Source organism: Dioscorea cayenensis, chromosome 20 (genome assembly GCF_009730915.1).
Source record: "Dioscorea cayenensis subsp. rotundata cultivar TDr96_F1 chromosome 20, TDr96_F1_v2_PseudoChromosome.rev07_lg8_w22 25.fasta, whole genome shotgun sequence".
NCBI classification, from domain to species: Eukaryota; Viridiplantae; Streptophyta; class Magnoliopsida; order Dioscoreales; family Dioscoreaceae; genus Dioscorea; species Dioscorea cayenensis.
The window spans coordinates 3,973,760-3,995,593 of NC_052490.1; the positions used below are offsets into that span (position 1 = coordinate 3,973,760).

General features: G+C 42.9%; 1 protein-coding gene and 1 non-coding gene across 2 annotated transcripts; both read left to right on the top strand.

The window, feature by feature from the left end:
- The first annotated feature begins 13,332 nt into the window (after nt 1-13,332).
- Nucleotides 13,333-15,223, top strand: LOC120251888 (pentatricopeptide repeat-containing protein At3g51320-like). Its single transcript, XM_039260539.1, has 2 exons — nt 13,333-14,416; nt 14,510-15,223. The coding sequence occupies exons 1-2, from the start codon at nt 13,333-13,335 to the stop codon at nt 15,106-15,108; spliced, it is 1,683 nt and encodes a 560-aa protein (XP_039116473.1). The 3' UTR covers nt 15,109-15,223.
- A 4,446-nt stretch (nt 15,224-19,669) lies between these two features.
- On the top strand, nt 19,670-19,776 carry LOC120252388. The gene has a single exon (XR_005533921.1). It is a non-coding gene; the product is annotated as a small nucleolar RNA R71 (small nucleolar RNA).
- The last annotated feature ends 2,058 nt before the right edge of the window (nt 19,777-21,834 follow it).

Below are 21,834 nucleotides of genomic sequence, written 5' to 3' on the forward strand. Positions count from 1 at the left end.
GCCCTGGGCCCTGGGCCTGGGCCCTGGGCCTGGGCCTGGGCCTGGGCCCTAGGGCCTGGGCCTGGGCCTGGGCCCTGGGCCCTGGGCCTGGGCCTGGGCCTGGGCCTGGGCCTGGGCCTGGGCCCTGGGCCTGGGCCTGGGCCCTGGGCCCTGGGCCCTGGGCCTGGGCCTGGGCCCTGGGCCTGGGCCCTGGGCCCTGGGCCTGGGCCTGGGCCTGGGCCCTGGGCCCTGGGCCTGGGCCTGGGCCTGGGCCTGGGCCTGGGCCCTGGGCCTGGGCCTGGGCCTGGGCCTGGGCCTGGGCCTGGGCCTGGGCCTGGGCCTGGGCCTGAGGCCTGGGCCTGGGCCTGGGCCCTGGGCCCTGGGCCTGGGCCTGGGCCTGGGCCTGGGCCCTAGGCCTGGGCCTGGGCCTGGGCCTGGGCCCTGAGGCCTGGCCCTGGGCCCTGGGCCCTGGGCCTGGGCCTGGGCCTGGGCCTGGGCCTGGGCCTGGGCCTGGCCGGGCCTGGGCCCTGGGCCTGGGCCTGGGCCCTGGGCCCTGGGCCCTGGGCCTGGGCCCTGGGCCTGGGCCTGGGCCCTGGGCCCTGGGCCCTGGGCCTGGGCCTGGGCCTGAGGCCTGAGGCCCTGGGCCTGGGCCTGGGCCCTGGGCCTGGGCCTGGGCCTGAGCCCTGGGCCTGGGCCTGGGCCTGGGCCCTGGGCACTGAGCCTCAGGGCCCTGGGCCTAGGGCCTGGGCCTGGGCCTGGGCCTGAGCCTGGGCCTGGGCCTGGGCCTGGGCCTGGGCCCTGGGCCTGGGCCTGAGGCCTGGGCCTGGGCCTGAGGCCTGGGCACTGGGCCTGGGCCCTGGGCCCTGGGCCTGGGCCCTGGGCCTGAGCCTGGGCCCTGGGCCCTGGGCCCTGGGCCCTGGGCCTGGGGCCCTGGGCCCTGAGCCCTGGGCCCTGGGCCCTGGGCCCTGGGCCCTGGGCCCTGGGCCCTAGGGCCCTGGGCCCTGGGCCTGGGCCCTGGCCTGGGCCCTGGGGCCCTGGGCCCTGGCCCTAGGGCCTGAGGCCTGGGCCCTGAGCCTGAGCCCTGGGCCTGGGCCCCTGGGCCTGGGCCCTGGGCCCTGGGCCCTGGGCCCTAGGCCTGAGGCCCTGGGCCCAGGCCCCTAAGAGCCCTGGGCGGCCCTATGCCCTAGGCCCTGGGCCTGAGCCTGAGCCAGCCTAGGCCCCAAGGCCCTGAGGCGTGGAGCTGCGCTTTGTGCAGATGAAGTCTAGGCTAGTGAGCCCTAGGCGCTGAGAGCTAGCTTGAGGCGAAATTGTCTTTGCGAAGGCGCATGGGGTATGTGCCAACCTCCATTGTGCTCAAGCAAATACATAAAGTAGAGCGGCACAAAAGCGTCACCTCTATGTGTTTGACTTGTGCAATACTAGCAAGATCTTTATCAATGTGGTTTCAATGAAGGCGCAATGCGATCAGCGGCATGATGTGTGCCCACTCATGTGGCCTCGATGAAAAGAGTGGAATCGTGAGCATTTTGGGAAAAAATATTGTAGCAATTTTTGTTTCCAGCTCGCAAAAAATGGATTTATGGAAATTTACGGCGTGTGGAAATTCCTACGCCCATATGGATACTCGATTTGACCCCTATAAATACCGCCATGATTTGGGGACGTTTTTAAAGAATCTTTAATCCCATCCTTGGCTAATCTTTTCCCCCATCTTTGGGCGCTCACGCGAGGGTTTGGAGAGCCTTCCGCTAGGGTCTTTGGAGAGTTCTACAGGTCTTTGACATCGTATTCCTTTGGAGAAGTTATTGGGTGATTTGGCACCGATTTGGTGAGATGTGCCCTAAAGCTTGATGAGGAACCTTTGGAGATGAGAAAGCAACTCCACAAGACCATGGATCGGACTACAAGGGGTTTTACTCATAGATTGCATGCTCTTACATTCAATTTCATTATTAATTGTATATTGCTCCATAGAGAGCTAAACCTTTAGTGGGTGCTTGGACTTGTAAACCCTAGGATGATTTTGTTTCATTGACTCTTGTTTTGTTTCTTTTATTGATGTTTTAATTAAGATCCAACCTTGAATGTTTTATTGCATTGATTTCCCCTTAAAAGTGACACTATAATTTGAGAATCTATCTTGGTAATCCTTGTGGATGAGTGACACACCATAAGGGTTAGACAAAAGTAAGGTTAGAAAAGGGTCGAGAGGAGTCGAGTAGGTAGCGGAGCGTCCCATTTTCTTTCCGTTGTGATTTATCCCTACCTCCACGTTCCAAAAGTTCTTTGTGATCATTATAGAGTGAAGTGCTAAGAGATAAAAATCATTTGGAGGCTTAGTTGCTCAAGCAGCGGTGAAAGCATTGAAGTAATCCTTAGTCTTTGGGGTTTTAGTATGACTAGGGGTCTTTTCGCTTTCGGACTAAAGGGTTGGATCTATACTAACCCTGAAGCCCTAGAGCCCTAGGGCCCTAGAGCCCTGAGCCCTAGGCCCTAGGGCCCTAAAGCCCTGGGACCTAGACCCTAAAGGCCCTGGGCCCTGGGCCCTAGGCCCTGGGCCCTGAGCCCTGGGCCCTGAGGCCTGGGCCCTGGGCCCTGGGCCCTGGCCCTGGGCCCTGGGCCTGGGCCTGGGCCCTGGGCCCTGGGCCTGGGCCTGGGCCTGGGCCCTGGGCCCTGGGCCTGGGCCCCTGGGCCCTGGGCCTGGGCCCTGGGCCTGGGCCCTGGGCCTGGGCCTAGAGGGCCTGAGGCCTGGGCCTGGGCCCTGGGCCTGGGCCTGGGCCTGAGGCCTGAGGCCCTGGGCCTGGGCCCTGGGCCTGGGCCCTGGGCCTGGGCCCTGGCCCCCTTGACTGGCCTGGCCCTGGGCCCTGGCCCACTGGTCCCACGGACCACGGACCACGGACCACGGACCACGGACCACGGACCACGGACCCTGGCCTGGCCCTGGGCCCTGAGGCCCTAGGCCCTGGGCCCTGGGCCCTGGGGCCCTGGGCCCTGGGCCCTGGGCCCTGGGCCTGGGCCCTGGGCCCTGGGCCCATGGGCCCTGGGCCCTGGGCCCTGGGCCCTGGGCCCTGGGCCCTGGGCCCTGGGCCTGGGGCCTGGGGCCCTGGGCCTGGGGCCCTGGGCCCTGGGCCCTGGGCCCTGGGCCTGAGGCCCTAGGGGCCCTGGGCCCTGGGCCTGGGCCTGGGCCACGAGGCCTAGGGCCCTGGGGCCCTGGGCCCTGGGCCTGGGCCCTGAGGCCTGAGCCCTGGCCCTGGGCCCCTAGGCCACTGAGGCCCTGGGCCCTAAAGCCCTAAAAGCCCTAAACCCTAAAAGCCTAAAAGCCTAGCCGCTTAAAGCCCTAAGCCCTAAAGCCCTAAAACCCTAGGCCAAAAAGTAGATTATGGATGCATTTTGTTAATGAAGTCTTGGATTGAACAAGCGTGAAGACACAGAGTTGTCTTTGAAGGACATGTGGGTATGTGCCCAACCTCCATTGTGCTCAAGCAAATACATAAATTGGAGCAGCACTAAGGCGGTACACTCATGTGTTTTGACTTGTGCAATACTAGCAAGATCTTTATCAATGTGGTTTTCAATGAAGGCGCAATGCGATCAACAGCATGAATGTGTGCCCACTCATGTGGCCTCGATGAAAAGAGTGGAATCGTGAGCATTTTGGGAAAAAATACTGTAGCAATTTTTGTTTCCAGTACGTAAAAATGGATTTATAAATTTACAGGCGTGTGGAAATTCCACACGCCCATATGGATACTTTCGATTTCATCCCTATAAATACCATGATTTGAGACGTTTTAAAGAATCTTTAATCCCATCCTTGGCTAATCTTTTTCACCCATCTTTGAGGCGCTCACGGCGAGGGTTTTGGAGAGCCTTCCGCTAGGGTCTTTGGAGAGGTTCTACAGTCTTTGACATCGTATTCCTTTGGAGAGAGTTATTGGGTGATTTGCCGGCACCGATTTGGTGAGATGTGCCCTAAGCTTGATGAGGGAACCTTTGGAGATGACGAAGCAACTCCACAAGACCATGGATACGGACTACAAGGGGGTTTTACTTATAGATTGCATGCTCTTACATTCAATTTCATTATTAATTGTATATTGCTCCATAGAGAGCTAAACCTTTAGTGGGTGCTTGGACTTGTAAACCCTAGGATGATTTTGTTTCATTGACTCTTGTTTTGTTTCTTTTATTGATGTTTTAATTAAGATCCAACCTTGAATGTTTATTGCATTGATTTCCCCTTAAAGTGACACTATAGTTGAGAATCTATCTTGGTAATCCTTGTGGATGAGTGACACACCATAAGGGTTAGACAAAGTAAGGTTAGAAAGGGTCAAGAGGATGAGTCGAGAGGTAGCGGAACGTCCCATTTTCTTTCCGTTGTGATTTATCCTACCTCCACGTTCCAAAAGTTCTTTGTGATCATTATAGAGTGAAGTGCTAAGAGATAAAATCCGCTGGGGCTTAGTTGCTCAAGCAACAGAGTGAAGCATTGAAGTAATCCTTAGTGCTGGGGTTTAATTATGACTAGGGGTCTTTCGCTTTGGACCAAGGGTTGGATCTATACTAACCCTGAGCCCTGAGCCCTGAGCCCTAGAGCCCTAGGGCCTAGGCCCTGGGCCTGGGCCCTGGGCCTGGGCCCTAAGGCCCTGGGCCTGGGCCCTGAGGCCCTGGGCCCTGGGCCTGGGCCTAGGGCCTGGGCCCTGGGCCCTGGGCCCTGGGCCCTGGGCCTGGGCCCTGGGCCCTGGGCCCTGGGCCTGGGCCCTGGGCCTGGGCCTGAGGCCCTGAGGCCTGGGCCTGAGGCCCTGGGCCCTGGGCCTGGGCCCTGGGCCCTGGGCCTGGGCCTGGGCCCTGGGCCTGAGGCCTAGAGGCCTGGGCCTGGGCCTGGGCCCTGGGCCTGGGCCCTGGGCCTGAGGCCTAAAGGGCCTGGGCCTGGGCCCTGGGCCTGGGCCTGGGCCTGGGCCTGGGCCCTGGCCCTGACCCTGGCCTGGCCCTAGGCCTGGCCACACTGGACCACGGACCACGGACCTGGACCACCGGACCACGGACCTACGGACCCTGCGGACCCTGGGCCCTGGCCCTGGGCCCTGAGGGGCCTGGGCCCTGGGCCCTGGGGCCCTGGGCCCTGGGCCCTGGGCCCTGGGCCCTGGGCCCTGGGCCCTGGGCCCTGGGCCCTGGGCCCTGGGCCCTGGGCCCTGGGCCCTGGGCCCTGGGCCCTGGGCCCTGGGCCTGGGCCTGGGCCCTGGGGCCTGGGCCTGGGCCTGGGCCTGGGCCCTGGGCCCTGGGGCCCTAGGGCCTGGGCCCTGGGCCTGGGCCCTGGGCCCTGGGCCTAGGGCCCTGGGCCCTGGGCCCTGGGCCCTGGGCCCTGGGCCCTGGGCCTAGGCCTGGGCCCCTGGGCCCTGGGCCCTGAGGCCCTAAAGGCCCTGAGCCCTGAGCCCTAAAGGCCTAAGGCCCTAAAGCCCTTGAGCCCTAAAGCCCTAGGGCCCTAAAGAGCCCTAAACCAAAAGTAGATTATGGATGCATTTGTTAATGAAGTCTTGGATTGAACAAACGTGAAGACACAAGTTGTGCTGAAGGACATGTGGGTATGTGCCAACCTCCATTGTGCTCAAGCAAATACATAAATTGGAACGGCACAAAGGCAGTCACACTCATGTGTTTTGACTTGTGCAATACTAGCAAGATCTTTATCAATGTGGTTTCAATGAAGACGCAATGCGATCAACAGCATGAATGTGTGCCCACTCATGTGGCCTCGATGAAAAGAGTGGAATCGTGAGCATTTTGGGAAAAAATACTGTAGCAATTTTTGTTTCCAGCTCGCAAAAAATGGATTTATGGAAATTTACACGGCCGTGTGGAAATTCCACACGCCCATATGGATACTCGATTTCAGCCCCTATAAATACCATGATTTGAGACGTTTTAAAGAATCTTTAATCCCATCCTTGGCTAATCTTTTCCCCATCTTTGGAGGCGCTCACGGCTAGGGTTTGGAGAGCCTTCCGCTAGGTCTTTGGAGAGGTTCTACAGTCTTTGACATCGTATTCCTTTGGAAGAGAGTTATTGGGGGATTTGCCGGCACCGATTTGGTGAGATGTGCCCTAAGCTTGATGAGGGAACCTTTGGAGATGACGAAGCAACTCCACAAGACCATGGATACGGACTACAAGGGGGTTTTACTTATAGATTGCATGCTCTTACATTCAATTTCATTATTAATTGTATATTGCTCCATAGAGAGCTAAACCTTTAGTGGGTGCTTGGACTTGTAAACCCTAGGATGATTTTGTTTCATTGACTCTTGTTTTGTTTCTTTTATTGATGTTTTAATTAAGATCCAACCTTGAATGTTTATTGCATTGATTTCCCCTTAAAGTGACACTATAGTTGTGAATCTATCTTGGTAATCCTTGTGGATGAGTGACACACCATAAGGGTTAGACAAAGTAAGGTTAGAAAGGGTCAAGAGGATGAGTCGAGAGGTAGCGGAACGTCCCATTTTCTTTCCGTTGTGATTTATCCTACCTCCACGTTCCAAAAGTTCTTTGTGATCATTATAGAGTGAAGTGCTAAGAGATAAAATCCGCTGGGGCTTAGTTGCTCAAGCAACAGAGTGAAGCATTGAAGTAATCCTTAGTGCTGGGGTTTAATTATGACTAGGGGTCTTTCGCCTGGACCAAAGGGTTAGATCTATACTAGGGAATAGGGTTTATCCCAGAGCTTCATGCAACCCCACACAATGTGAGGTGTTAAGAGTATCCCTTACCGCCGGGGTATAGTGTAGGGTAGTCACATTTGACCTTAGGTTTGGGACCGTATGCTTTAGGATTTCCAAGACTCATTAAACATCAGTTAGGAAGCATAACGACTAGTATTGCACTTGAAACAATAGTCCGGGGTGAGCAATGTCCGGGTGACCCATCTTCTATCGATTACCTCTCCTTATATTCTATTGCGTCTCTTTCTTCATTTCTTTATTTTTTACTTGCATTGATATTGTTTACACAACTCTTAAACTATCTTCACTATAGTTAAATAGCAATTCTTGTGTTTTTGGGCACTATTCCCTATGGATACGACTACCCACTCACCAGTATACTTTATTACTTCGACAACCCACGCAGATGGTCTTGTAAGTCTAGAATTTGAGGAATAGCCATTGGCATGGTCAATGTGACATTCACATGGCCGTGTGTGCTCCACAACCCATTGGAACTCAACTCTCAATGAATATAGCTCCATTAAGCATACCATTAGGAGTTCAGGGAAGTATTGTTTCAATTGCCCATCTCCACACATGTTTTTGATTGCTTTATATTTTATTGTGCTTGCATACATACATTGAGAGCAATGTCCATCTTAAGTGTGGGGGGAGTTCACATTACACATGTTCTATACTTATACTTTCATTGTTCATGCTCATGTAGCCAATGGCGGTTCACCTTAGTTATAATGGTTGTATTCTTAAGTTTAGGAGAATTTTTAACATTGAATGTTCTCATGCTCTAGTTTTACTTGTATTTTTAGAAATTTTTGCCTGGATGACACTTGTTGCACTACTCACTCATTAAACATTGTGGAAACTCAAGTTCAAATGTTTAAATGATGATTTTAGTTTGTTTTTTTGTTTTAATTTTTTTGAGAAAAAAAAGAATGGTTGAATGGATGAAAAAAAAAAAGAAAAAAAATAGATGTGTTTGTTTGTTTGTACATTGGGGGTGAAAAGAGCTACCACCTATGAAGTATGAAGCTACTCTCATAAGTCGGATACTAGGTATGCCCTAATGAGAGAAAGAGTTATCTCATGGGATGAGTGAAAGCTACTACCCCGGGTAGAAAAAGCTACCACCTCGAAAGTGTGAAAGCCACCTTAGCGGCCGCTTAAGAAAGGGCTACCTTAGAGGATGTGTGAAACTACTACCTTCTCTTTTCTTTTTGTACATGAATATGCCCCTCTCACTTAGAGCTTTGAGGAATATATGTTGGGTTGACTTGAGTGAGTTTACACACACTTACACGATATCGGGTTGTTGACCTTTTTTATTTGGGTTTCAACTAAAGCATTGATTTTTCTTATTCGGTGTTGAAGTTTTTCATTACTTGTAGAATGCCTCCCTTGCATGCTTTTGGTGAACCTAAGGCCAAAAACTTTCAATTTTCCTTCTTATGTGCTTGAATGTTTTATTTTTGCTTGAGGACAAGTAAAAGCTTAACTGTGAGGAAGCTTGATAAATGCTTGTGCATTACTAATACGAAGAATTCTTTTCTTACATTGAGCATTACTTTTCTCAGATTTTATCGCTTATGCATGTGTATTTGTGTTCTTTTGTGCATTTAGGGTTGTGGAGACAAATGTGGAAGAAAGGAACCAAAAGTAGATCATGGATGCATTTGTTAATAAAGTCTTGGATTAAAAAAAACGTGAAGACATAAGTTGTGCTCAAAGACATGTGTGTGTGTACCAACCTCCATTGTGCTCAAGAGAATACATAAATTAGAGGGGCACAAAGGCAGTCACACTTATGTGTTCTGACTTGTGCAATACTACAAGATCTTCGTCAATGTGGTTTCAACAAAGACACGACGCGATCTACCGCATGAATGTGTGCCCATTCATGTGGCCTCCATGAAAAGAGTAGAATCGGGAGCATTTTGGCGAAGTACTGTATCACTGTACTATAGTAGTTACTATTCAAATCTCGTAGAAAATCAATATATGGAAATTCACACAGTTGTGTGGAAATTCTATAGGCCCGTGTGGATGCCCTATTCAAGCCCCTATAAATACCTTAATTTGAGACATTTTGAAGAATCTTTATCCCCATCCTTGGCTAATCTTTTCTCCATCTTTGGAGGCACTCACGGCTAGGGTTTGGAGAGCCTCTGGCTAGGTCTTTAGAGTGGTTCTACGGCTTTCGACATCGCGTTCCTTTGGAAGAGAGTTATTGGGGGGGAGCTTTTGTCGACATCGATTCAGCGAGGTGTGCCCTAGGCTTGATGAAGGAACTCTTGGAGAAGGCGAGGCAACTCCATAAGACCATCGATACGGACTACAAGGTGGTTTTACTTATGGATTGCATGTTTTACATTTGATTTCATTGTTGATTGTATATTGCTCCATGGAGAGTGAAACCCCTAGTGGGTGCTTGGACTTGTAAACCCTAGCATGATTTTGTTTCATTGACTCTTGTTTTACTTCTTTAATTGATGTTTTAATTGATTTCCAACCTTGAATGTTTATTGCATTTATTTTCCCTTAGAGTGACACTAGGGTTGAGAATCTATCTTGGTAATCCTTGTGGATGAGTGACACACCATGAGGGTTGGACAAAGCACAGTTGGAGAGAGTCGAGAGGGTGAGTCGAGAGGTAGCAAAATGTCCCCTTTCCCTTCTGATATGATTTATCTTACCTCCACGTTCCAAAAGTTCTTTGCGGTCATGATAGAGTAAAGTGCTAAAAGACAAACTCCGTTGGGGCTTGTTGCGCAAGCAACAGAATGAAGCTTTGAAGTAACCCTTATTGCTGGGGCTTAATTGTAACTAGGAGTCTTTCACCTGAACCAAATGGTTAGATCTATACTAGGGAATAGGGTTTATCACTTTGAATCCCTAGAGCTTTATGCAACACCACAAAGTGTGAGGCGTCGAGAGTATCTCTTTCCTTCGGGGCATAGTGTAGAGTAGTCACTGTTGACCTTAGGTTTGGGACCGTGTGCTTTAGGATTTCCACGACTCATTAAACATTAGTTAGGAGGCATAACGACTAGTCTTGCATTTGAAACAATATTCCAAGGGTGAGCAATGTCGGGGTGCCCCATCTTCTATCGATTGCCTCTTCTTATATTCTATTGCGTCTCTTTCTTTGTTTCTTTATTTTTTACTTGTATTGATATTGTTCACACCACTCTTAAATCATCTTGACTATAGTTAAATAGCAATTCTTATGTTTCCGATCACTATTTCCTGTGGATATGACTACCCACTCACCAGGGTACTTTATTACTTCAACAACCAGTGCACTTACGATACACACACAAGGAGTGTGTCATTATGCAACACATGAATTAACACAAGAATACATAGAACTCCATAGATATTAAAAACAAGTAGTCAAAGTATACTAAGCAACATAGTTCAACATCCCGGGCCACCGTGGAATGGCTAGCCCATGCTTGGCTTGGACACTTACAGAAATTGTCTTCTTTAGTTGATTTGTCCCGGATTTCACTTCTATGTGTTTTGAACCCTAAAATCCTGCACCATGAACAAACAAACCCAAAATAACATCATTTATAAACAAAAAGTGCTAAAAAAAGAAACAAAAGAGTGCATTGGAGATATGCAAAAACACGATATAAAATTCACTCATCACATCCCAAGTGAAATCGATCCAGGTACTATTTTCATTCATTGAGTTCAATTGCTCGTTTCCCTTTCTTAGGCCTTTTAATTGTTTTTATTGTTTCTTTTACTTATTTTAGATTAATCTCGATTGTTGTTTTAGTTAGCTAACAAAGATAGGGTTAGTACTAGTAATATCTAGTCTTTGTGGATTCGACCTTACTTTGCATTTATTACTAGTACTCTCTAGTCTACTTAGGTTTGATGCTAAGGGTGAGCAAGTCTTAAATGACAAGCTTCCTGAAGAACATCTGTATAAGGTGGAACAAATTAGTGAGACTGAAACTCCGTAATTTGCAAACTTGGCAAATTTCCTATCAAGTAATATTCTTCCAAAGGGTTTGACATATCAACAGAATAAGAAATTCTTTCATGGTTTAAAACATTATTTTTTGGAGGATCCTTATTGCTTCGTGCATGTTCTAATCAGATTATTAGACGGTGTGAAAGAACAATGAGATGAATGAACAAAGACACGAACTTCTTGTCTTCAGCGAAAGAAAACAAAATAGATACAATCTATTTAGTCTAGCAAAAAGAAAAATCTTAGCGGTGTTTATTTTATTTTATTTTTTGTTTTGAGTTTCAGTTAGGCTTTTGGTTTATTGGTAGTCATAATTCAAAATGGTAGTTTAATCTATTTTATATTGAAAATATTGTTTATATTACAAATTATTTATTTTTCATAAAAAATATTGATAAACTAAAGCATTGAATAAAAACAAGTTCATTACTAGTCAGTTTTTTCCCGAGAGAAAAAAATGTATAAAGCAGTTTATGTAAATAAAACTAATATATTAATGCTCAGGTTTTATCTGGCGGAGCAATTATATATATGTTTATTTTTTTAATCTGTGTATCTTTATTTACCGACAAACGCCACTATGTTAGTGTTGGTTTTGTGACATTGAGCTGTGCTTTATATTTAAAAAAAAAATAATTAATTTAGTTGATTTTTTAAAAATATTTAAAAAAATAAATTTAAATTTGTAAAACATAAGGCTAAATTTTTTACTTGATTTAAAAAAATTAAATCATCTCTTCTCATCTTTATTATTATATTTTTTTAAGGTCTTTCTCTTTTATTTTTTTTTATTATTTTATTATTTATCTTATTTTCTAGTTCCTCCTTCTAATTCCTTCTTCTTTTCCCTTTTCTTCTATTTTAACTGAATTTTTTAGGGGAAAAAAAAAGATAAACAGTAACACAAACGTATTATTATCATTGATATTATTTTATAAAGTATTCATTTATTATTATTTTTAATAATGCGGTATAAATGCAATGAGCAATGATTAATTTATATATGGTCTCCCCTCTTTAGTAAACTATAGGTCCTTATGGCTAAACCTATAATCCCGTGGTTTTACATTATTTTTAAACTACAAGCAACTTAGTCAAATTAAAAAAGAAATAAAGTAAAACTTTATTGAATATAATAATAAACCAATCTATTTACAATTTATAAAATAATATAAAAATATTTTATTTAATTTATATATATATATATATATATATATATATATATATGTGTGTGTGTGTATACCAACAAAATTATTGTTATAAGGTGGTAGCCAAATTAAAAGAAAAACTTGCATGAAATAACCCTGATTTTCAAATAATGCTTGCTATTTTATTTTTGATAATAATATATTATTATTTTAAAGCTAAATGGTTTTTAAAAGATAATAAATTTAATAAATAATTATTTTTTAAAATCAGTTAAAACCCTCTACAAATAAATTATTCTAATAATAGAAAAAATAAAGGGTCAAAATGTAAAAAATCACCATTTTTTTAATTTTAAAAATGCTTAATCTAGGCCATGTTTTGATGGCCCTAGGACTGCCCTAGTAATTTTTAAAATTTTTATTCAAACTTTCGATCTACTTCGTAGTAACTAATGGCACTACCACTCATATTAATTATCTCTAATTACTTATTGACATTTAATTAATTATTTATTTATTTATAAATAACTCACTCTCATCATTGGGTCTAGCCGGGCCGGCCCAACTAAGAAAATTTAGGCTTTAGCCCATCCAAAGCCCAAATCCAACGATCCTCATTAATAGTTTGAGTCCGGCCCGGCTGTTCTAAATTTTAAATATGTATCTCTTAGCCCAGCTCATGGGATTGCCTTGTTGGATTGACCCATTGGATTTCGGCTCAAATGGGTCTGTTGTTGTTTTCTTTTTTATCTTTACTGAATTTTTGATTTTAATTTTTTATATTTTTATTACAAAAATAAAAAAATAATATAAGATGTGATAGTCATGCCATATAAAGTATACTTTGAGAATTGATTATCAAATTATTCTCAAATATTCTTTCTCTTAAATTAGCTCATCTAATTATGCCATTGTATATTTTGTAATGTGGCAAATATTTCAAAATTTTGTAAGTTAGGATCAAAATATGTTCTTTTCTTTATAGATCATTCTATGATTCTATTAATGTATATAATAGGACCTATATATACTTGATTGATCAATTGATTATTATATATTTGTTTCTGATATTTTTTTAATTTTATTGTTAATATTTAATAATAAATGCAATGGGTTAGTTCATGAGCCAGTGTTGGATCTACCCAAAAAAGTCCAAAAGGACCGGCCCATCATTTGGAAATGATTTTCATATCCAATCCATTGTTTGGTTGGGTCAAGTTTGGACTAATTCGTCAAACATTAATTTTTGGATTTGTGTTTGGAACGGCTCAGATCGGCCTTTTGGCCCGTTCATGGGTTTTGGGTCAAACAATGAGAGTGATAAATAACACTGATTTATCTATTTACTAGAGAAAAAATAATCAATATATCCAGATATAAGTAACCTATTTATTTATTTATTTATTTATGAAACACACAAGTGAGTGTCTCCTTCCGTCACCAAGCATTCCATGAACAAGAAACCTTTACAATGAAACCTCAAATAATAATTTTAGATGGATTCAATCATCTCAATTCCAAGTAGAAGACAAGTATCAGAGCCAAGCACTACTTCCTCCTCGCCGGAGCTCCTCTCTGAACGCCCCCCTTACCTCTACCACCCTTCCCTCCTCCCTCTCCGTTTCTCCTCCTCCTTCCGTCATCTCCTCCAATGCCAAGCTCACCTCACCACCTCCTCCCTCCTCCGCCACCCCTTCGCCGCTTCCCGCCTCCTCAAGCTCTCCTCCTCCCTCGCCCCTCTCGCTCACACTCTCCTCCTCTTCTCCCACCTCCCCTTCCCTCCTTACCTCTGCTCTTTCAACATTCTTCTCAAATCCCTCTCCCTCTCCCCTTCCCCTCATCTCGCCGTGTCCTTCTTCTCCTCCATGCTCCGCTCCGGCCTCATTCCCGACACCTTCACGTTCCCCCCTCTTGCCGTCTCCTGCGCGCGATCCGCTTCCCAGACCGACGTTGAGGTCATCCACGCCCAGGCCATCAGACGCGGCGCTGATTCTGTCGTCATTGTTTGCAATTCCTTGATCCACGCCTACGCTGAGTGCGGCCTTGTTGGCCATGCCCGGGTTTTGTTTGATGAAATGCCTCTGCGAGACTTGGTTTCTTGGAACTCTTTGGTTGATGGATATGTTAAAGTCCGGGACTTGAGGAGTGCGCGTTGCTTGTTTGATAGAATGCCTGAAAGAGATGTGGTATCTTGGAATATCATGATTAGTGGTTGTCTTAAATGCCGGTGCCCGGAGTCTGGTCTCGAGCTTTTTAGGGAGATGGAGAGGGTGGGAGTCTTGGCTGATGTGCAGACGATGGTCAGCATTGCCACGGCGTGTGGAAGACTCGGTTTGATCAGATATGGGAGGTCCGTCCATGGTTATTTTGTACGGAGTTTTCGGGAGAAGAACAACTTGATATTTGAGACGGCATTGGTTGACATGTATAGTAAGTGTAAACGGGTGGATGTCGCGAGGAAAGTTTTTGATTGGATTGCGGAGAAGAACTTAGTTTCTTGGAATACGATGATCTTGGGGCATTGTATGCATGCTTGTGCCCAGGATGGTCTTGCATTGTTTGATGAAATGGTTCAAATAGGTAGGTTTCGTTTTAGCTGATATGAGACTTTTGTTGTGAGATGATTTGAATGAGCTGGTTCTAAGTGTGTTTCTTGTGATTTGGTATCTTCAGGTGAAGAAGATTCAGAATTAAAACCCGATGAAACTACATTTGTCGGAATTTTATTGGGTTGTTCCCGTGCTGGGCTGTTGGATGAAGGAAGGAGATACTTCGACGAGATGACAAGCATACATAGTCTCAAACCCACATTTGCACATTATTGGTGCATGGCAAATCTACACTGGAGTCTTGGTATGGTTCAAGAAGCGGAAGAGGTGTTGATGGGCATGCCGGAGGACACCGAGTCACAGGTGTGGAGTACTTTGTTTGGTTCATGTCGTTTTCGTGGAGACATAGAATTAGGCGAGCAGATAGGCAAGAGGCTGATTGAGCTTGAACCGTACAACAGCTCTCGCTATGCGTTATTATGGAACATTTACAGTGTAGCTGAAAGATGGGAAGATGTTGAGAAGGTGAAGGAGATGCTGAAACAAAGAGCAGTGAAGACAATACCCGGTCATAGCTTGTTTGATCTAAAAGAAATAGTTCATAGTTTCAAGGCCGGGGATCGATCCCAACCAGAGATGAAAGATATCTATTCAATGATGGACGAGATCGCTGCAAGGCTCAAATTTAGAGCACAGGCTCATGGTCACAAGCTGCCTGTATAATTCTCTGTATTGTGAGCTGACTTTTGTGGCATTGTTGGACAAGTGTTGTTGTCAAGTCACCCTGCCATCAGAATGAGAAACCAGTTACAGAAATAAAATTTTAATATAAAACTGAACCATTTTAGAAGTTTCTTTGAGAAATTTGTTATGAAAATTTTTTTTGAGAAATTTGTTATGAAAAATTTTTTTGAGAAATTTTTCATGCAGAAATATCAACAAGTCAAGAACTTGTCAGTTTGCGTAATCTGCAGCAATGTAACCATTGATGATTATTTTGGTCATATGTTGCATAACTTGCTTTGCAGAAATATCAACAAGACAAGATTGAAGATTTGGTTGCCAACTTAAAACATCCTTCTCTTATACTCTGATGCATTGTGATTCACTAATTTCCTCCTCTCTCTACTGCAAGCGTTTGAGAACATTTCATACTATTACAACTTGGGATATTCCATGGACAGAAATTAGAGGAGTTCACGCTTTGCTTTAATTGATATAAGTTCTGATATGGATCTTTGGTTTATATCCATGACTTACAAAATGGATTTCGTGCTTTATATCAGTGCATACGAGTGTTAGTCTAAGGGTGTGCATGTATATATATATATATATATATATTGCATTCTTATCTAATTTCCTTCTTTACTCCTCCATCCTCACAAATTTTGTTGGTATGCACACATATATATCTATTTTGTTGGTATGCACACATACATATATATCTATTTTGTTGGTATGCACACATATATATCTATTTTAAAATTAAATTAAATACTGTTGAAATTATTTTATAAATTGTAAATATATTGGTTTATTATTTTCAATAATTTTTATTTTATTTAAATTTTTTTATTTCATTTACTTATAGTTTAAAAACAATGTAAAACCATGGATTATAGGTTTAGCAATAAAGGCCTATTGTCTACAGGCAGAACACATATAAATTAATCATTGCTCATTGCATTTACACCACATTATTAAAAATAATAATAAAGAATCTATTTATAATTTATTAAATAATATCAATAATAATAAGATTATGTTACTGTTTAATTTTTTCTTAAAAAATTCAGTTAAAATAGAAGAAAAATCAAAAGAAGTAGAAGAAGGAACTCGAGGAGGAACTAGAGTAAAAGAGAAAGGAGAAAATAATAAAGACAAATAAAAATTAAAATATCTAAAAAATAAATAAAAATAATAATAATTAGAAGAGCTGATTTATTTTTTTTTTAAATAAAATCAAGTTAAAAAATTAGCCATATTTTTTTAGAAAAATATTTTTAATTTATTTTAAAAATTATTTTAAAAAAAGGCAGCTAAATTAATTATTTTTTAAAAATATAAAATTCTATTAAGGGTCATAAAAACCACGCTTGGCGTTTGTTTGTAAACAAAGCTACACAGAATAAAAAAAACATATGCATAATTGCACCGATAGATAAAACTTGAGGAGTAATATATTAATTTTATTTAGATGAAATTCTTTATACATTTTTTTTGTTTCGGGGAAAAATTGACAAGTAATGAACTAGATTTTATTCATTACATTGGTTTATCAACATTTTTTAAGAAAAAAAACTGAAATATAAACAATATTTTAACCATAAAATAGATTTAACGACTATCTGAATTGAATATCAACCAATGGGCTCGTAGCCCACTGGTACCCCGGGTCCCCTCGTTGTGAGAGACGTGAGTTCGATTCCCCCTGTCCGCACTCCCCAGTTTCAAAGGGGTGAATATGTTGTGGCATAAAAAAAAAACAATTATGACTATCAATAAATAAGAAGCATAACTGGAACTCAAAGCAAAAAATAAAATAAATAAACACCGCTGAGATTTTCTTTTACTATACTAAATAGATTTTATCTATTTTGTTTTCTTTTGCTAAATACAAGAAGTTCAATCATCATTAAGAAGTATCCATCAAAACAAAGATCTCGATGACAGTCATAAATTTCATCTACGATTGATGAATATGCAGAAAGTGGGAATGTTGTGGAGACGATGACGTTGTTTAGAAAGATGCCAACAGAAGACGTTCAGCCAAAGGAGGTCAAGGCAATGGTTGTACTGCCTGCTTGTGGCGAACTAGGAAATGTTCATGAAGGAAATTCAGTTTATGAGTTGTTGTTGAGGATTGGACTATGCTCTGATTCTTCACTCAAGAATTGTTTGATCACAATGTACTGCAAGTGTGAGAGACTGGACATTGCTACTGAGATCTTTTAGATGTTGCCAACAAAGACTCTTGTTTCTTTGAATACTATGATTTCTGGCTATGCGCAAAAAGGGCGAGTAGAAGATGCTCTTGGTATCATTTGCGGATTTGCAGTAGAAAGAATGTTCAGCCAGATTTGTTCACTTTGGTTAGTGCGATTCCTACACTCCCTGATGTATCAATGCTTCGGCAAGCGAAATGGATGTATGGAACATGCTATATGCACTACAATATTTTTGGCTTTTAGAGGCAGTTAAATAGAGGGTTTTAAAAAACCACCTCTATAAGAAAATAGGATATTTTTCTTCATGTTTTTAGAGCCAGTTTAATTAAACCCTTCTACATTAATTTTGTTTTAAAAAATAATTAAAAACCCCTCTCTCTCTCTCTCTCTCTCTCTCGCCCTAATTTATTCATTCTCTCCTCTTCGTGCTTGCCTCCCTAAACCTTCTCCCCTTCTTGGGGCCATCCCTCAAACTGTAGCCCCACGATAACTCTCTGAGAACCCTCATCCCCTCCGCCGCCATGGCAGCTGCTCTCACCCTCGCTGCCTTCCTCGGCCATCCTCTCAAGCTAGCCTTCGCTATCAGCCCCGATCTCTCAGTCTGAGACCCCCCCTGAAATCCCTCTGTGATGATGAGAAAGTCCGCACTCGAAGACCACCTCACCTTTGATCCAGATGACATCAAGGTGCTTTGATTGCTACTTAAGCTCAAAGTGAAGACCAATCTACTCCCTGATGCTATCTCCATCATCGACCACCTCATTGCTCTGGAACCTAACGACAAGGACCTTCCCCTGCAATTCTAATGTGATTATTTTGGTTTTGATATGTGATTGGTTTTTAATAGAATGAATTTGTTTTTCGATGGATGGTTTCCTTTTTGCTAGCAATTTTTGCTGAGTTTGCATTGCAAGAATGGGTGTAGTTTTGATTTTTTTAGACTTGTTTTGTGTTTTGAATGTGATTATTGTTTTGATTTGTTGAATTTGTGTGTTGATGGGCTAGATTCATTTTTTCGATGTTGCGATTGAGGGAGATGTTTAGCATTCTTTATTTGACTTTATTTCATTCTATTTTTTTGTAGTTTGGTTTGACTTTATAGGCTATTGCGGTGTGATTACTTTTGTTTTGTTTTGGATCAAGACTTTAATCTCTTGAATTGTTGTAATGATGAATTGGATTTTGTTTTAGTGATTCTTGGATCTTGCGTTGGTATGGTGTTTAGATTTTCACTACAAACTTGATTTGAATTTATTTTCTGTTTGTATGTGAATAATGTGGTTTTATTTTGGGGGACTAAGGTTCAATTCGTTGTCTTTGAGTTTTGTTAAGTTAGATCCTAGTTTTAGGGGTTGTGTGCTTCTTGATCTTTGAGTCAAAAGAAAGGCAAGGATTTTTTTTTTCTTGATTTTTCTTTGGCCTTTCCTTGTTTCTTATGGTTATAATTGGGTTATTCGGCCATGGTTTGTGCTTGGTTTGTTGGAGAAGTATTCTATATTCAGTATCCATTTAATCTGGGCTTTTAGCATGATTTCTCTAGCCAAAATATAGTTTAGTGTAAATCTTGTAACTATAGTTCTTTGGCAGCACTATTATACTATCCACATGAACACTTACAAGGCTTTTTCGCATCTTACAAGAGAAGCTCTAAGATGTGTGCTATGATTTCTTTAATTTCTAGCTTCCTACTCACTTTAGCAACATGCTAAAATAAGTAGAATTCCTTTAGTAGTTTGTAAATTTTAGTCTACTAGTTTAGTTTAAAGGATTTGTGATATAAGGCAGTGCTTTGGGTTGATTCTATGCCTGGGGTATTTGATGTGTTCTCCACAAGTGCACGGGTTAGGGTTGTCGAACCACAGGGACTGGACTTAAAGTACTAATTTATCTTCTAAAGTTTAGTTAAACAAAGATGGATTGAGGTTGAATTAAAAGCAAGCATCAAAGGAGAGAAATGATAGTAGTGATAGAGGGATTAGGATTGAGATTTCAACAACAAAAGAGCAATACCCCGAGATGATTCATATAAGTTATAGCATGATGACTTGATCCTAAAGCCTACTAGGTACATTCTATGGTTCAAGTGTGCGCTCAAGAGCAATGTTGCATTTCAGCCAAGGTGGTAACAACATCCACTTGGTAAATTCTGGTGCCTTGCCCGGTTTGCTTCTCTCAGAACTCCATTGATAGCCATTGTTTGCCATCTTTTCAATTAAAGTGTATGCCACACTCAGTTGCTTGTTGTAGAACGATCCCCCTGAAGTTGCGTCAAGCATTTGTTTAGTGGAGATGTTCAACCCATTATAAAAAAAATCCAGATTTGCATCCATTCCACAATTCCATGAGGTGGGCATTTCCTCAACATTTCCTTATACCGCTCCCAAGCATCGTACATAGTTTCAGACTCTAGCTACACAAAGGATGAGATGTCACTCATCAATTTAGTAATCTTTGCTGGGGGAAAGTATCTTGTGATAAAGGTTTCTAAGATTTGATTCCATGTTGTCAACGACCCTTACGGCAAGGAATTTAGCCACTATTTAGCCCTTCCTCACAACGAGAATGGAAAAAGTCGAAGGCGAAAAGCTTCCTCAGAGACGTTATTTGCCTTAAAAGTATCGCAAATCTCAAGGAAACTCCTCAAATGTTCGTACAGGTCTTCATCCTAAAATCCATCGAACTAGCACATCTGCTGTACCAACAGAATAAAATTTGGTTTTAGTTTGAAATTGTTCACAGCAACCAAAGGGTGAACAATACTAGACCCCACTCCCTCTAAGTTTAGTCGGGCATAACCTGAAATACTTTGTTGTTTATTCTCGGCCATATCTTCTTCTTGACCAACTTACACTTATCTCCACTAACCCTGTTTCAGTCAAGTTAATTTGTCTAATTCTTCTTTAGAAATTCATCTCAATTTCTGGATCAGGATTCGCCAATGGAGAAGATGTACTTCCATGGGTCATGCTATTGTACCTACACCCTATAAGTAGATAAGAGAATGAATAAAAATGGAAAGAAAACTAAAATAATGAATAAAACATACAAGAAAACAAGTATTCATAAATATAAACAGTATTAACAAATTAAATTACTAAAATCCAAATTTTTCTAAAAATTGCCAGTCCCCGATAACAGCGCCAAAAAACTTGATGTGTTCTTCGCAAGTTCACGGGTCGTACATAAGTAGTAAAGTGGTACCCCTTGAGGGGTACGGTTGTCAAACAACAGGGACTGTACTTAAAGTACTAATTTATCTTCTGATATTCAATTAAACAAAGATTGGATTAAGGTTGAATTAAAAGCAAGCAACAAAGGAGAGAAACGATAGTAGGGACAGGGAGATTAGGATTGAGATTTAAATAACAAAAGAGAAAGTGTGTGCTTATGAGTTATACCAAGTACATTCTATTGTTCAAGTGTGTGCTCAAGAGAAATGTTGCATCTATGATTCTCAAATACACCAAGTTTTGCTAAGTTAACCAGATTACCTAAGCAACTGTGCAAATCAAACACATCAAATAATCAAAGCATACAAAATAACATAGTTCACATCTTGGAGCACCGTGGACAATAGCCCCTCATGGATGGGTACAAAGATGAAAACAAAGATGAAGAACTAGAGAAAGAAGACATAAATCGCTTCTCGTCAAGATAATCTTCCTCGCCCAGCTCCGTATGCTAACCCCACTTCTCTTGTGCCTCCAACTCATCCTTGATCCCCTTAAAAGATGTGGTGAAGCCTAATCTTCACTCTCTTCAAAGTTCTCCCAGTAGAGATTAGAATCCCCGAACAAAAGTGAGAGCAAACCGTAGAAATTGGAGTTAAAAAGGATGTTTTTGAGATCGACACGGGTTAAGCACGATTGTGTTTTGACCGTGTTTCTATGGTAGGGTTTGAGTGAATCAGCTAAGTGCTCGCCTGGAATTTCCAGTGGAATAAAGTGCAGTCGTGCTTGGACCGTGCTTCACTTGAGCATGATCATACTAAGAGCATCCATCGCGTGCTGCTCCTGTTGAGCAGAAAATAACTCCAGCTAGAGATTTCCAAGGTGAGGAGCACGAGTGTGCTCCTACCGAGTTTGGCTTGGTGACACCCCACTGCAAGCTTTATCACTCGGTCATCATGAGGATGAATTATTCAGGGGGACATAGCACGACTATGCTCTGCCCATGCTAAGCTTGAACACTTAGCAATTTCTCTAATCTTCACTCGTTTGGTATCTATTTCACTCCTAATTGCTTCGAGCTCCCCAATTTCTACATCATTAACAATTATACCCAGAATAGCACCAAATGTATACACAGATGTACTGAAAGGCAAGCAAAAGCATGAATTGAGGGTAAGAAAACATGATATGAGTTGCACTCATCAGTACTTTTGTAGTATTTAACATGTCAAATTCAATTTCATAGTGATTAGTTTAATTTTGTGAAACTAACTAATAACTTTTTTTCATGTGTTTACTTAGACTAAATATGTTGTAGCAAGATTAGTATA